This window comes from Amblyraja radiata, chromosome 2, assembly GCF_010909765.2.
Source record: "Amblyraja radiata isolate CabotCenter1 chromosome 2, sAmbRad1.1.pri, whole genome shotgun sequence".
In the NCBI taxonomy this organism is placed as follows: domain Eukaryota; kingdom Metazoa; phylum Chordata; class Chondrichthyes; order Rajiformes; family Rajidae; genus Amblyraja; species Amblyraja radiata.
The window spans coordinates 25393929-25411132 of record NC_045957.1 but is presented as its reverse complement, the minus strand read 5'-3'; the positions used below and the strand labels follow the sequence as shown (position 1 = coordinate 25411132).

General features: G+C 46.1%; 2 protein-coding genes across 5 annotated transcripts in view; both read left to right on the top strand.

Annotated features, from left to right (window-relative positions):
- The window catches only part of ttc21a (tetratricopeptide repeat domain 21A), a 76507-nt gene extending 74870 nt beyond the window's left edge, over positions 1-1637 (top strand). The window contains exon 27 of the mRNA XM_033039297.1: positions 1502-1637. Coding sequence (XP_032895188.1) covers positions 1502-1579 — 78 coding nt within the window. The 3' untranslated portion in view covers positions 1580-1637. The remainder of the gene's footprint in view (positions 1-1501) is intronic.
- Positions 1638-11028: 9391 nt separating this feature from the next.
- guk1 (guanylate kinase 1) overlaps positions 11029-17204 on the top strand; it is a 58477-nt gene continuing 52301 nt past the window's right edge. For 2 of the 4 annotated variants that reach the window (XM_033043673.1, XM_033043682.1), the window contains exon 1: positions 11087-11315. In XM_033043673.1, the coding sequence (XP_032899564.1) occupies positions 11276-11315 (40 nt within the window). In that variant the 5' untranslated portion in view covers positions 11087-11275. Of the gene's footprint in view, positions 11063-11085; positions 11316-17204 lie in introns of those variants that run through there. The other 2 variants (XM_033043700.1, XM_033043692.1) reach the window with 2 other exon arrangements.

Genomic DNA, 17204 nt, shown 5'->3' with positions numbered 1-17204 from the left:
ACTATTGTCCTGCAAGGAAGAGAATCTGCCATGTTTACTCTGGCCTGGTCTCTACGTGTCGCCCGTCCCAGCAACATGGTTGTTTCAAGTTGAGTTCATGGTCATATGCGTACGCACGGTGAGTTACAGGTGCAACAAAAACCTTGTGCGGCAGCATCTCAGGCACATAGACACAGACAACACACAAAAACGTACAGATACATACATTCTAGAAGACAGTAGAAAGAGACTGCAAAAACAAACTCAAACTTTAGTGCAAAAATATACAATTGCAACAACGAGTCCATGGTTGTGCAAGAGGTGGTCTGCAGTGTGCTGTTTCCAAGGTAGAATTAGTGTGGTACAGGTCAGTTCAAGAATCTGATAGTTGTAGGAACCCTGGTGATGGGACTTCAAGTTTCTCTACTTCCTGCAACAAAGATGTAGCGACTGGTGGGGCTCTTTGATGATAGAAGACGCCTCATGTAGATGCTTTTGATGGTGGGGAGGGCTGTGCCCATGATGGACCGGGCTGGGTCCACCATTCTCTGTTGCCTCTTGCGTTACTGTCTGGTGAAATTGCTGCATCAGACCATCATGCAGTCAGTGATGAGATTTTCTACTGTACATCTGTAGAAGTTTGTATTCAGTGACATACTGAATCTCTTTAAACTCACAGTGGTAAGCGGTACAGTGGCGCAGAAGTAGAGTTGCTGCCTTACAGCGCCAGAGACCCGGGTTCAATCCTGACTATGGGTGCTGTCTGTACGTTCTCCCTGTGACCACTTGGGTTTTACTCCGGATGCTCTGGTTTCCTCCCACACTCCAAAGATGTACAGGTGTGTAGGTTAATAAGCTTCGGTAAAATTGTAAATTGTCCCTGGTGTGTAGTACAGTGCCAGTGTACGATGATCGCTGGTTGGAGAGGACCCAGTGGGCCGAAGGGCCTGCTTCCGTGCCGTATCTCTAAAGTCTGCTCGGACACTTCATACACTTGTTTTCTAATTTATTATTTGGCACTCGTCTTGTTTTTTTGCAGTCTTTTTTTATGGTCTTGTAGAATTGATGTATGAGTTGATGCTTCTGTGCGTTGTCTGAGTCTAGGTGCCTGTGATCTTACTGCAAACAAGAGTTTCATTGTGCCTGTACCTCACCGCAGATGGACATCTGACAATAAACTCAACCTGACTTGGAATGTAGGGAGCGTGAAATGGGAACAATGTATGATGGTCAGTGCGGACTCGATGGGTCAAAGGGCCTGTCTCCATGCTGTATGATTATGGCTCTGATAGACTCCTGCCCACATCTAGAGACTCTGGAGCCTTACCTTGGCCTGTCATGGAGATCTTGTATGTGACACATATGAATCATGTACGGGCAGATGAGATCAATTTAACTTGTCATCATCATGATCAGCACAAACATTGTGGGTTGAATGGCCCATTCCTGTGTTGTGCTGTTTTATGTTCTATATTGTTTCCATGGACCTTGTTCTTGAATGTTGTATGTTCCCACTTTCCAGGTGCTGAGAAATCATCCTACTTATCCAAAGATTCGAAAGGAGGTTTTTGAGAAGGCTAGAGCATCTTTTAAACCCTAGACATTTCAAATGTTTTTCATTATTTCAGGAAGTATTGCAAAAATGTACAAGAATAAATGACCAACAAAAATAAAATTCACAATGATTGGGTTTGTTATCTTTAATTTCTAAATGGGACTTAAAACATCAGACCAAACCAAACATTGATTGGTATACTTATAAGGTCATTCGGGCATAAAGAATAGGAGTAGAATTAGGCTATTCGGCCCATCACATCTACTCCGCCATTCAATCAAGGCCGATCTATCTCTACCCCCTAACCCCATTCTCCTGCTTTCTCCTGATAACCTCTGTCACCTGTACTAATCAAGAATCTATTTATCTCTGCCTTAGAAATATCCACTGACTAGGCCGCTTCATCCTTCTGTGGCAAAGAATTCCACAGATTCATCACCCTCTCACTAAAGAAACTTCTCATCTCCTTCCTAAAATAACGTCCTTTAATTCAGCAGCTATGACCTCTAGTTCTAGACACTCCCACTGATGGAAACATCCTCTCAAAATCCACTCTATCCAAGCCTTTCAATAATTTTGTATGTTTCAGTGAGGTCCCCCCCTCATTGTTCTAAACTCCACCACTCCAGCGCGTGATTTTCCTACCACATCCCAAAGACTTGCTGGTTTGCAGGTTAGCTGGCTTGTATAAAGTGCCCCTAGTGTGTGGGATGCCTCTAGTGTGTGGGATAACATAGAATTGGTGTACATGTGATTGATGGTCAGCGTGAAATCGGTGGGCCGAAGGGCCTGTTTCCATGCTGTATCTCTAAAGCTAAAATCTAAAACCCACAGCAACCTGTCACGATATATATTTTGCGTTCCCTAATAACATACTTTGCCCTAATAACATACTTTGCGTGTAGTTCACAGTACGGTCAAACATGCCAACACCACAATGTTTGGAAAAAGACTTGCACTCTTGTTCTTACCTGAAACCAGAAGCAGGTAAGTATCATAGGGCTTCATTATTGCAAAGGCAGGACTGAGAAATACAATCCAATATTGCTATAGGGTGGTCTGGCTGTAGTGATGGATGCTCCAGCCTTATGGTTATTAAATCGGCGCTGTGAAACGGCTGCGGCTCGCCTGCAGTCTGTCTGTTTTTACTTTTTTTGTGCTTTTTTTTTTTCTTGTTCAGTTAAACTTTTGGTTATTAGGTTGTGTTATGTGTGAGGGGGGGGGCTGAAACAGGGCTTTTTGTCTCTCCCTTCGGGGGAATGCGACTTTCTTGTCGTATCCCCATTCTCTTCCCCCGTCTGAGCTGAGGCCTAATGGCGGAGCTGGCGGCCTCCAACCTGCGACCGACCTCGAGGCTCTGGAGGTAGAGCCAGCCAGGACTTACCAACGCGAGGCTGGCCGTCTTCGAGCTGCGGCGGTGTTCGGGCAGCGGCACAACTCGGCGCTCCGGTGAGGGCTGACGGCGCGGGGCTGAGACACTCCTGTGTGGGCGGCCCGGCTCCCGGCTGGAAGGCGCTCCCGTGGGGGTGGCCTGGCGCGGGGCTGAGATGCTCCCGTGGGGGCGGCCCGGCTCCCAGCTGGAAGGCGGCCCGGTGCGGGGCTGGAAGGCGCTCCCGTGTGGGCGGGGCGGAGACGGTGCTCCGGTGGCTGAGGCAGCGTTCTGGCTGCGGCGACCTGAATCCGGGGCTCGGCCGCGGGCCAGTGGACGACATCGTCGGGAGCTCGCAGGTCACAGGCTGGTGCCTGTTTTCCGGAGCTCCCGTGGCAACAGCTGCGTCCGCTGGACTGGAGGTCGGCAGCTTCGACCACCCCCGGGTCGCGGAGCTTGAACCGCGGGACTGACTTACCATCGCCCGGTGGGGTATCGCCTCAGCGAAGAGGAGGGAATAGACAGTAACCCTAAGACTTTTGCCTCCATCACAGTGAGGAGGTGCTTGGTGAACTCACTGTGGTGGATGTTAATTTGTGTTTATTGTGTGTTGTTTATTATTACATGTATGGCTGCAGGCAACGACATTTCGTTCAGACCGAAAGGTCTGAATGACAAATAAAGGATTCAATTCAATTATTGTGGAAGCCAGCGCCAACATTCTACTTCAAATCCCTATCCTCAACAGTGTAATTTAAATTCAAATTAGGATCTGGATTCAAAAACAAATACAGGTACTTGTTATTGGTAATGATGACCATAAAGTTGTTACATTGTGGATGGCTCGATTGAAATCATGTAATGTCTTTACGCTGACTGGCTAGCACGCAACAAAAGCTTTTCACTGTACCTTGGTACATGTGACAATAACCTGAACTAAACTAAACTAAAACTCAATGGGTTCACCAATGCCCTTTTGTGAGGACAGTTGGGCGGCACAGCAGTAGAGTTGCTGCCTTACAGCTCCAGTGACCCAGGTTTGATCCTGACTACGGGTGCTGTCTGTACTCTCTCTACAGGAATTGTCTTCCCAGGGCCATTTCAGATGGTTTAATTGATTCATTATTGGAACCTGCAGTCGAGTGAAGAATTTAGTGCAACTCCCTCTCATTTCCTGACTGCACCATGGGCGAGACCTTCCTTACTTTTGTCCACAGCCCGTTCTCCAAGAAACTCTTAGTCACACGCTGTTTCTGGATGAATGCCCCATCAACACTTGCCTCCAGGCTCAGAGGGAAAGGTCTTGCATTTCTGTAGCCCCCCTCACCACTGCAGAACATCCCAAAGCATGTTTAGGCTACAACAATACTTTTGAGGTGTTGTAAAGAAAAGACAATTTGTTTCACAGACAGAATTAAGGAAAGGGTTAATCTACTTTACGGAAGACACAAGGAACATAGGGTGGCGCAACGGTAGAGTTGCTGCCGTACAGAACCAGGGACCTGGGTTCAATTCAGACTATGGGTGTTGTCTGTATGGAGTTTGTATGTTCTCCTTGTGACTGAGTGGGTTTTGTCCGGGTGCTCTGGTTTCCTCCCACACTCCAAAGACATGCGGGTTTGTAGGATAATTGGCTTTAGTAAAATTGTAAATTGTGTAGGGTCATGCTAATATACGGGATAATCACTGGTAGGTGCAGATTCAGTGGGCCGAAGGGTCTGTTTCCACACTATCTCTAAAGTCTAAATCTACAATCCTTATTTGGTCTGATCTACACCTGTCATTGGAAAATCCACCTCATGTTGTAGACTCTTAAAAACACAATGAAATAGTCCAGCTCGGCATTATCAGTGCAATCACAATCCCCCCAAAAAGAGCAGAAGTTGTGGAAACTGGGGAAATGCAAGAGAAGGCTCCATCAACCGTAGAAGAAGGGAAGCCATGTTTCCTGAAAGAGGAACATATGTCAGATGTCCTGGAATGGAAGATTTCATCTTATGAGCTGATGCAGCAGAGACAGAAACTGGGAGAAAGAGACGGCACCCGTAGAATAGGCAGGGCAAGATAGGCAGGGCACGGGGCGGGGGGGGGGGGGGGGGGGGGGGGGGGGGGGGGGTTGAAGCAGTGCCTTTTTTGAGATGGTACTTCTAAAAGTTATTATTTCGTATTATGGCCACTTGTCACCTATGTTTATTAATCATGTCTACCACCTTCTTTAGGTTCACGAAAGATAGCATTGGTTTATAGTAAATATCAGTTGATGGTTTGTCTCCTGAGATGGAAACAGAAATCAATGAAAGGACGAGAAGCGTCAGAAAAGGTTCAAATTAAACTTTGAGAGCAGTGTGAGTGGCTAAGAGTAGAAATTGGGAAGGTAGTAGATAAAATTGACAAGTTTCACATGGGTGTAGGAAGCAGCTCCAATGCAGTTAATGTAACAGAGAAAGAGCCGGGACATGGTACCAGAGAATATTTGGAACAAAGACTGGTCCACATGGTCAACAAATAGACTGGTGTAGCTGGGACCCATGCCAGCATCCATGGCTACACCTTTGATTTGTAGGAAGTGAGAGGAGCCAAAAGACAAGTTGTTCAGACTAAGAACAAATTCTGCCAGGTGGATGAGAGTGTTGGTGGAGAAGAACTGGTTGGGTATTTATTGCAGGAAGAAGCAGAGGACAAAGAGACCTTCCAGATGGAGATGTATAAGAACCCGACATCCATAGATGATTGGGAGGCAGGGAATTTGAAGTTGTTGAAATGATGGGAAGAGAGACAGGATGGAGTCAACATATGAGGTGAGAGATTCAGTGGGACAGCACCGTGGCATAGCAGGTAGAGCCGCTGCCTCACTGTGCCAGAGACCCGGGTTTGATACTAACCTGGGGGGGCTATCTGTGTGGAGTTTGCATGTTCTCCCTGTGACCGCAGGGGCTTCCTGTGGGTGATCCGGTTTCGTCCCACATCGAAGACGAGTGGGTTTGTAGGTTAATTGGCCTCTGTAAATTGTCCTGAGTGTTTAGGGAATAGATGAGAAAGTGGGATAAAATAGAATAGTGTGAACAGGTGATCGATGGTTACCATGGACTTGGTGGACTGAAGGAAAGGCAGAAAATGCTGGAGTAACTCAGCGGGTCAGACAGCGAACTGAAACGTCTATCCATTTCTCTGGGGATGCTGAGTTACTCCAGCACTTTGTGACTATTGTTGGTAAACTAGCATCTGCAGTTCTTTGTATGATCAATCAAAATAGGCAGAAACAATGGGCCTACCATGCCAGTCCTGTCAGTGGATCTCTGGACCTATCTTCCCTTGTCCAATCCCTACCCACCTATATCCAAGACACCTCACGCGCCCTTCGATTCTTTAATAACTTTCGGTTTTAGGCCCCTGCTCCCTCATCTTTACTCTAGACATTCAGTCACTCTATACCTCCATCCCCCACCAGGAAGGCCTCGTCCTAGAAAATCCTACCAGTTCCACTGTTCATAATCTTGTATCCCTGTCGTTAGCACATTTCCACAGCCAACATGGACCCCACACTTCTTGAGGTCACCTGTTACCAGCCCTGATTTGTTCTGGCCTTTTCTTGCCTCCAGTTCTCACCCCAACCCACCACTACTTTCAGTCTGAAGAAGAATTCCAACCCAAAACGACTTTTCTCCAGAGACGCTGCCTGACCCGCTGAGTTTCTCCAGCATTTTGTGTCTATCTTCGGTATAAACCAGCAGCTGCAGTTTCTTCCTACACAATGGTTCTTGTGTAATATATAAAAGCCGGAATTATGGGATTGAGGCATTTTCAGCTTTAAGACTGTAGAGGGAAAATCTCCTGATGTGATGAAATATGTGACAATGTGGGAAATAGTGGCTCTTGGTCAAGGGGTTGGTAAGAGGAGGTATCCATAAACTATCGAGCCTCTGCAAGGTAGAGATCTGTCCATCAGTCTAATTGGCGGTGCTGTAGAGCCGCTGCCTCACAGCATCAGAGACCGCGGTTCGATTCTGACCTCGGGCGCTGTCTGTATGGAGTTTGTATGTTTTCCCTGTGACTAAGTTTTCTCCAGGTTCTGCTGTTTCCCCCCAAAATCCCAAAGATGTGGGTTTGTAGATTAATTGGCCTCTATAAAATTTGCCTACTGTGTAGGGAGTGGACGAGAAAATGGGATAACAGAACAAGTGAGTACGGTGTGGACTCTGGACTTTTTCAATGATGTATCGTTAAACCAAACTGAACTACAATGCTGCCAAACTTTTCTGCGAGTTTGATGAACTAGGTTGGGATTTGCAGAGATGGGAGTCGTGTGCGTTTGGACAGAGTGAGGTTGGAGTGGTTATGTTTTTCCCCCACTGAACTGCTGCCTCACCCGGATCTCTGGATGTAATCTCAATGGCCCAACCTTTTATAAGTGATTTTGTGCTGACATTAATAAAGTTGAGGGCACAAGGAAATTACAGCACAGGAGAAGTCAAATGGTTTGTTGCAGGAACATCTGTACTGTAACAGAGCCTTTTTCATGTTGACTGTTTAAGATGACACCATCAAGCTGGATATAAATTCAAATCTTTGGGATGAAAGCATATATTGTGAATGTACTTAATTATGTATTCCCCCATTTCCTCTGGAACTATGAGCTGCTGCCATGTTTATAGTTTTATAAATGAACGTCAGTCCTCGGGATTGCGTTTACATACTATTTATATCTTTATATACAATGCAGGTTTCAAAATAAACGTGTTCAAGAAGGAACTGCAGATGCTGGAAAATCGAAGGTACACAAAAATGCTGGAGAAACTCAGCGGGTGCAGCAGCATCTATGGAGCGAAGGAAATAGGTAACGTTTCGGGCCGAAACCCTTCTTCAGACTGATAGGGGGTGGCGGGGAGAAGGAAGGAAAAAGGAGCTGAGATGGAGGCGCAGGCATGCCCCGAAGAAGCAAATGTGGCTGTGGTATCGAGTGGCTCCTTTTTCCTTCCTTCTCCCCGCCACCCCCTATCAGTCTGAAGAAGGGTTTCGGCCCAAAACGTTACCTATTTCCTTCGCTCCATAGATGCTGCTGCACCCGCTGAGTTTCTCCAGCATTTTTGTGTACCTTCAAAATAAACTTGCTTTTTTCATATGAACAAGGAGTTAAGTATTTCCTCCTGATAAAACGTTGCTAAAAGCGAGTTATTTTGTATCCTCTGGAGTTTGTAGAGGTTTAGAAAACAGCCATTTATCCACCACATCATGCTTACAATGGGTGATTGAGTTTGTAAATCCGATCACATACATCAGAAAGGATGCACTCCACTGGAGAATCGTCTTGAAACATTTCTGACCTAGAGCCTTTAGTCCTGGCTGATTTGAAACAACACCAAAACCTTTTACCCAGAGTAGGGGATCAAGAACCAGAGGAGATGGGTTTAAGGTGAGAGCGGAAGATTTAATTGGAACTTGTGGGACAACTTTTTCTCAAAGAGGGGGTGAGTATATGGAACGCACTGCCAGAGGAGGTACTGTAACAACATTTAGAAGACATTTGGTCAGACACATGGGTAGGAAAGAATTAGAGGGTTATGGGCCAAGAGTAGATGGGTCATCTTGGTTGGCATGGGCAAGTTGGCCCAAAGGGCCAATTTCCCGTGCTGTATGACGCTATGACTCTAACTTGAGTTTCATATAAACAGCTGGGTTTGTTTTCCTGATATTATTTTGTATAGTTTCTTTCAAAACCCAGCAACATCACAAGTCACTTTATAACCAACAAAATAATTTGTCATTTGGAATTGTAATAAGAAGACCTGCAGATGCTGCTTAATAAACAAAAGGTCACAAAATGCTGAAGTAACTCGGCAAGTCTGGCAACATCTTTGGAGAACCTGGGTAGATTACATTTTGGGTCGAGACCCTTCTTCGAACTTCTGTTTTTTGCAATATTATCGGTAGTATTAATTCTGATGAATGGTTATCGGTACTGACTCTATTTTTATCTCCACCGTCTGACTCACAAAGTATTTCTAAACTTTTCAGTTTATTTCAAAAACCCAGCATCTGCAGATCCCCCCCCCCACCACTTTTCTCATGAACTTAATACTTGATTGATGGAGTCAGTCATACAGTGTGGAAACAGGCCATAAGGCCCACACAGACCAACATGTTCCATCTGCACCAGGCCAATCTGCCCATATCCCTCTAAACTTATCCTATCCAGGAACCTGTCCAAATGTTTCTTAAACGTTGCCATAATTACCTGCCTCAACTACCTCTTCCAGCAGCTCGTCGCTCATAGGTGGAAATGCTGGGTGGGGGGGCTTCCACCCCCATGTTTCGAGAGGTGGGGGACAATCCCCCCCCCATGTTTTGTGAAACATGTTGCAACAAAACCGCCCAGGAATGGCTGTAGCGCCCAGGTGAGCTTGCCTGTCCCGGGACTGGCTGTAGTGCCCAGGTACTACGGCCCAGGTACTACAGCCAGCTTAAGGATAAGGGGGAAATCCTTTAAAACCGAGATGAGAAGAACTTTTTTCACACAGAGAGTGGTGAATCTCTGGAACTCTCTGCCACAGAGGGTAGTCGAGGCCAGTTCATTGGCTATATTTAAGAGGGAGTTAGATGTGGCCCTTGTGGCTAAGGGGATCAGAGGGTATGGAGAGAAGGCAGGTACGGGATACTGAGTTGGATGATCAGCCATGATCATATTGAATGGCGGTGCAGGCTCGAAGGGCCGAATGGCCTACTCCTGCACCTAATTTCTATGTTTCTATGTTTCTATGCAAGCAGGCAGTACAGGTTTATAGGTATAATTATAAATTGTCCCCGATATGTGTGGGATAGTGTTAGTGAGCGGGGATTGCTGGTTGGTGCGGACTCTAGAACCTGTATCTCTAAACTAAACCAAACCCCATTCTCCTGCCTTCTCCCCTTAACCCTTAACACCCCTGATTTCCTCTACTCTGTGGGTCAACCCAATCTATTCACCTCACGATTTTGTACACCTCTATAAGATCGCCCCCTCATCCTCCTGCTCTCCAAGGAACAATGTCCTAGCTTGCCCAACAAACTTTCCCTCGTTTCCTGGCAACATCCTGGTAAATCTTCTCTGCGAAGATAGACAAAAGCAAAGATCCTATAGCAAGCAAGATAGATCACTCGATGAAAAAGACGTAGTATGGAAGACGTAACCGGCTTCCGTCTCCGCACCAAAGATCCCATAGCGGAGCAAAGATAACTAGTGCGGAGACGGAAGCCGGTTACGGAAACATCCTCGTAAACATAAAAACATAGGAAATAGGCGCAGGAGGCTATTCGGCCCTTCGAGCCAGCACTGCCATTCATTGTGATCATGGCTGATCATCCCCTATCAATAACCCGTGCCTGCCTTCTCCCTATATCGCTTGACTCCACTAGCCCCTAGAGCTCTATCTAACTCTAATATAAAATCTAACCATCTAAAAATAAAAGTGATTTGGTAAAAATCTTCTCTTCTAATCTAACTCTATCTAAAAATAAAAGTTATTTGGTAAAAATCTTCTCCTCATTTTCAGAATTATAATTTATTAACACAAACGGTTCCCCCGCAACGTTGATTACACTGCGAGTCGGGTCGGGTTACTGAAATGGATGAATAAAAGGCCCACGTTCCGCTCCGTTGCGTACTACACGTCAGCCCATTGCATTTAGAAGGAGTGGTCTATCTTGCTTGCTATAGGAGCTTTGGACAAAAGTGCTGGAGAATCTCAGCTGGTGCGGCAGCATCTATGGATCGAAGGAAATAGGCAACGTTTCGGGCCGAACCCCTTCTTCAGACGCGCACTTCTTCTCTGCGCACTTGCTTTCCAGCTGCAATGATGCAATGTCCATCTCGGCTGTGCTGAGCATCTGACAGACGTTGCGCTGCAGCCCGCCCGCGCTGCAGGCTGTGGCTATGGCAACGGCAACCAGGGCAGGAAGTGACGCCAGAGCGCGTTGCCGTGCGACGCGGCGGAGGGCGCGAGCCGGGACCGTTGAACGGCCGCCGGCGGTGCCCGGCCCGGCACAGCCCAGCTCAGCTCAGCTCAACACTACCCAGCCCAGTACTACCTGTCCCTGCACTGCCCGGCCCAGCTCAGCCCAGCTCAGCTCAACTCAACACTACCCAGCTCTACCCAGCCCAGTACCACCTGTCCCTGCACTGCCCGGCCCAGCTCAACTCTACCCAGCCCAGTACTACCTGTCCCTGCACTGCCCGGCCCAGCCCAGCACTGCCCAGCCCAGTATCACCTGGACTGCCCGGTCCTCCGCTTCCCAGTCCTCCACTTCCCGGTCCTGCACCGCCCCTGCACTACTCGGCCCTGGTCTGCCTGGTCCTGCACGGCACTGCAATCCGACTCAGCTCAGCACTGCCCCAGCTTATGTTTATGCGTCAGATATCCAGCATCATCAGACGGCAAGGTAAGCCGGCCGGCCACTGGCTTTCTCTCTGACTCTGCGCATTTATAACGAGCGTGTAGGACGTAACTTCACATGCTGGTTTGCACAGAAGACACACACAACATGCTGGCGTAACTCAGCGGGTCAGGCAGCGTCTCTGGAGAGAATCAACGGGTCGAGAGTTCTTCAGACTGAGAGTCGGTGGGTGATGTTGAGAGATGTAGAACAAATGAATGAAAGATATGCAAATAAAAGTAACGACGATCAGGGAAACAATCTATTTATTGTTGGCGTGGGTTAGGTGAAAACAAGTTTTTGACAATGAGTAGGAAAGAACTGCTGACGCGCTGAGTTACTCCAGCAGTTTGTCTGTACAGACGATGAAATGTACCGTTTCCTTGATCATCGTTTTTTGTTGTTGCATATCTTTCATTCATTTGTTCTGTTTCACCGTCTATATCTCTCGTTCCCCTTTCCCCTGCCTCTCAGTCGGAAGAAGGATCCCGACCCGAAATGTCACCTATCCACATTCTCCAGAGTTGCTGTCTGAGTTACTTGTTGCTCGGCAAACCACACCGTTGTTTTAAACCTGGAGTTAGTACTTGCATTACAATGCTTTCACAATGCCTTGCTGATATCTGACACTCATATCTGAGTGATCAAGAAATTGACGTGACGCACACGTACCTTTCACACTTCAGTTGAAGATAGACACACAAAGCTGGGACAGGGAGCATCTCTGGAGAGAAGGAATGTGTGACATTTTGGGTTGAGACCATTCTCACTTCAATGTTACTGGATAAATTGTGCAATGAATGAGTGATGGGAGGCTGGGTGATCCGATACAGGTCATCCTCATGTTACAACAGGATTCTGTTGCTGTGAAGAAAGGAGGAGTTGCAATGCTGGTTTACAGAAAAGAGCACAACATGCTGGAGTAAGTCAACGAGATTGGCAACATCTGAAGAAGGGTCAAGATGTCCTGAGAGCATGTTCTCCAGAGAGCAGCATGCCTCACCCTCTGAGTTACTCCAGCACGTTGTGTCCCTTTCCGCTCCTAATGATCTATCCCTAACCTGAGCAATTCGCAAATCGGTAACGTGGCCATATGTTCTTGTGTGGCAGAAGACGCCTCTAGTTGCGTGACAGCTGACGTCCATCCCGCCGGGTCTCCCAATTGCTTGTTTGGGCTGTTTATAAGCTGTATTTAAGAAGGTCTGCAAGGAGAAGTCGGCTATCTACAGGCTGGTGGGCCTTGCATCGGTGGTTGGAAAGTTACTCCTTGGCTTTCTCCAAGGGAAATCGTGTTCTGCAAACTTATTTGCATGATTTTTAGATTAGATTAGATTCAACTTTATTGTCATTGTGCAGAGTACAAGTACAGAGACAATGAAATGCTTTTTTCACCATACAGCCATACGAATAAAAAATAATAACACAGAACACGATAGTCTATAACATAAACATCCCCACAGCGGTATCAAACTGCAGGAGATGCAACACCTGTCCCTATACCTCCTCCCTTGACTTTATCCAGGGACCCCGACAGACCTTTCAGGTTAGGCAGAGGTTCACCTGCACCTCCTCCAACTTCATCTGTATCTGCTGTTCCAGGTGTGGACTTCTATATATTGGCGAGATCAACGGGGCAATCATTTCGCTGAACACCTTCGCTCAGTCTGCCTTGGCCTATGTGATCTCCCGGCTGCCTAACACTTTAACTCTCCATTCCCACACTGACCTTTCTGGCCTGAGCCTTCTCCATTGTCAGAGTGAGGCCAAACACAAATTGGTGTAACAGCACCTAATATTTTGCTTGGGCAACTGACAACCCAGCCGTATGAATATTGATTTCTCTAACTTCAAGTAACACTCGCATCCCCTTTCTCCCCCACTGGAGTTGTCGTACTAGTTTCATTATCGTCCTGTTGAGTTTCACCATCTGTATAACTCGTTATCACAGCCAACAATGGATCATTGTGGGCTTCACCTTTCCTTGATCATTACTTTTTGCATATCTTTCATTCATTTGTTCTATATCACCATCTATATCTCTTGTTTCCCTTTCCCTTAACTCTCAGTCTGAAGAGTATCCGCCTAGAATGTCATGTATTTTCTCGAGATGCTGCCTGACCCGCTGAGTTACTCCAGTTTTTTGTGTCTTTCTTTACTTACTTTTACTATGTATCTTGTTTAGACAAGGAGTCAACATTTTAAACCACAATCCAGTGAGGTCTCAGCAAGTCTGCATGTAATTGCTGTAAGGCACCCTTACTCCTATGCTTTTCCACTTTTAATAAAATGTAACAAATCATTTGGTTTCTTAACCACTTACAGCTCTCCCATTTGTGCTTCCAGGACACTTTGGATGTTGTAATTATCCGCTTTTATTCTTCTCAGCCTCTGGATACAAACTTCGCTTGTTTAGTCCTATGTAGAGCGACCCAATATTCAAGGTATTAGTCTCGTAAACTGTATCTAAACTGATTACAATGCATCAGAAATCTTCCTCAGGGCCAGATGGTCTGCATCCCAGGGTACTCAAGGAGGTGGCTCTCGAATGCGTGGACGCATTGGTGATTATTTTCCAATGTTCTATAAATTCTGGATCAGTTCCTGTGGATTGGAGGGTAGCTCCCTCCTTTTCAAGAAAGGAGGGCAAGAGAAAGCAGGGAATTATAGGCCAGTTAGCTTGACATCAGTGATGGGGGAAGATGCTGGTGTCGATTATCAAAGATGTAATAGCAGTGCATTTGGATAGCAGTAACAGGTCCAAGTCAGCATGGATTTACGAAGGGGAAATCAAGCTTGACATCATCTGGAATTTTTGAGGATGTAACTAGAAAAATGGACAAGGGATAGCCAGTGGATGTCGTGTACCTGGACTTTCAGAAAGCCTTTGAGGTCCTACACAGAACATTAGTGGGCAAAATTAGAGCACATGGTATTGGGGGTAGGGTATTGACATGGATAGAAAATTGGTTGGCAGACAGGAAACAAAGAGTAGGAATTAATGGGGCCCTTTCAGAATGGCAGGCAGTGACTAGTGGGGTGCCGCAAGACTCGGTGCTGGGAGTGCAGCTATTTACAATATACATTAATGATTTAGATGAAGGAATTAAAAGTAACATTAGCAAATTTGCAGATGACACAAAGTTGGGTGACAGTGTGAACTGTGAAGAGGATGCAGGGTGACTTGGATAGATTAGGTGAATGGGCAGATGCAGTATTATGTGGATAAATGTGAGGTTATCCACTTTGGTGGCAAGAACGGGAAGGCAGATTATTATCTGAATGGTGTCAGGTTAGGTAAAGGGGAAGTAAAACGAGACCTGGGTGTCCTAGTACATCAAAAGTGAAGAAAGCTAATGGCATGTTGGCCTTCATAACGCGAGGAGTTGAGTATAGGAGCAAAGAGGTCCTTCTGCAGTTGTACAGTGCCCCGGTGAGACAATACCTGGATTATTGTGTGCAGTTTTGGTCTTCTAACTTGAGGAAGGACATTCTTGCTATTGAGGGAGTGCAGCGTAGGTAAATTCATGAGGTTAATTCCCAGGATGGCGGGACTGGCATATGATGAAAGAATGGAGCAACTGGGCTTGGTTTCACTGGAATTCAGAAGTATGAGAGGGGATCTTATAGAAACATATAAAATTATTAAGGGATTGGACACATTAGATGCAGGTAATATGTTCCCGATGTTGGGGGAGTCCAGAACTAGGGACCACAGTTTAAGAAAAGGGGTAGGCCATTTAGAACTGAGAGGAGGAAAAACTTATTTACACAGAGAGTTGTGAATTTGTGGAATTCTCTGCCTCAGAAGGCAGTGGAGGCCTAATCACTGGATGCATTAAAAATAGAGTTAGATAGAGCTCTTAGGGCTAGCGGAATCAAAGGGTATGGGGAGAAGGCAGGAACGGGGTACTGACTGTGGATGATCAGCCATGATCATATTGAATGGCGGTGCAGGCTCGAAGGGCCGAATGGCCTACTCCTGCACCTATTTTCTATGTTTCTATGAATGGCGGAGCTGGCTTGAAGGGCCGAATGGCCTACTCCTGCACCTATTGTCTGTATCTATGTATCTAATAAGGAGACAAAACTATACTTTATCACGGATGTGATCTCACTAATGCTCTTTTAACTGACGCCTGACACTAATCACCTGAAACAGATGCTCCATTCTGAGGGGTGGGGGTAAATTACTAGGGGGACAGAAAAAAGTTAAAGGCTGTTCCCAAAGACTTTCCAAAATTTCCCTGACTCCTGAGGACCTCTGTCCCGTGACCGCTCAAGTTGAGAGGGTGCATTTGGGATGGTCAAGGTCAAGTATTGGGAGCTTGCAGAGGGCTTGCATGAGCAGCGGATGGAGTACGCCATCTCACCTGTTTCTGCCACCTCCTTCTCTATCTGTGGTTCCCGCATTAACCTCAGAACCCAAAATATTTGCGAGAAAGAAAGCAAGTCATTCCCAATCCTGAGGCTTTGCGTAAGATGCAAGAAGATATAATTTATTTCCCCCAGCAATAAACACCATTCTGTTAGATTTAGGAAAATACAAAATGTTGGAGTAACTTAGTAGGTCAGGTAGCAACTGAGGAGGAAATGAATAGGTAACTTTTTGTGTCGGGACCCTTCTTCAGATAATCAGTGTGAAGCAGGTTAAGATCATACGATCATAAGTGATGGCAGTATTAGGCCATTCGGCTCATCAACTCAACTCCGCCATTCAATCATGGTAGATCTATCTCTTCTTCCTAACCCCATTCTCCTGCCTTCTCCCCATAACCTTTGACACCCATGCGTTAAGCTTGTGTGGAACGAAAGGACAGGCAACGTTTGGGTCGGGAAGCCTGTTCATTCCCTCCACAGATGCTGCCCGACCTGCTGGGTTCCTCCATCACTTTGTGTTTTGCTCAAGATTTCAGCATCTGCAGTTCCTTGTTTCTCCAGGTTAAGTTTGTATTTTACTGCATGTAGTCATTTCCTGTTTTGACCTTTCTAGACCACATTGGATTGAGGAATGGGCTTTGTGGTATACTAATCTGATGCTGTGGGTCATATGATGGACCAACACTGACATACTTCAGTGCGAGCTGGTTGAATCCAAGCCGGTTCCTGTATGTGAGGAGTAAGGATGTGTTGAGGAGTGTAATTTGTATGTTGTCTTCAGTCTGCAAGTCCTGACACACTGAAGAAAATTGTCAGGTAACGCATGAGTTGTGCCAAGGCAAGAATTGGTAGCATGCATTATCTAGACACCAGAGTTTTGAATAAAATTATGTTGCATGTTGGTTTTGATGTTTACCTTTGATTTGCAGTGGCAGATTGTTCTGATGTTTATGCTTCCAGTGCACCAAGGTATACTATGTATCGCTGAGGATGGTTGCAGTGTACCTTCCTTATTATAACATTGAGAGCATGCCTGTGCATTTTAAATTTGAGGACTTGAATGGTGCTTAGTCTAATCAGTGACTCAAGATCAGTTAAAGTCTGAGGCACGCTGATAATATAAATTGATGTGCTGTCGTAAGTGAATGCTTTCGGATGAGATGTTATGTCATCTCTGGGGAAAAAAAGATAAAGTGTTGGAGTAACTCCGCAGGTCATTGCAGCATCTTTGGAGAACATGGATAGGCGACATCTTGAGTTGGACTGACCCAAAACTTCTTGTTCTCCAAAGATGCAGCCTAACCTGCTGAGTTGCTCCAGCAATTTATCTTTATTTGTAAACCAGTTTGTGCTGTTCCTTGTCTCATCTAATGTCGCAGAACTCGCAAACTTGCAGAACTGGGTCTCTGCGCATTCCTCTGCAATTGGATCCTCGACTTCCTCATTCACAGACCACAGTCTGTTCGTATTGGTGGAAATGTGTCAGCCTCGATACCAATCAGCACGGGAGATTAATGC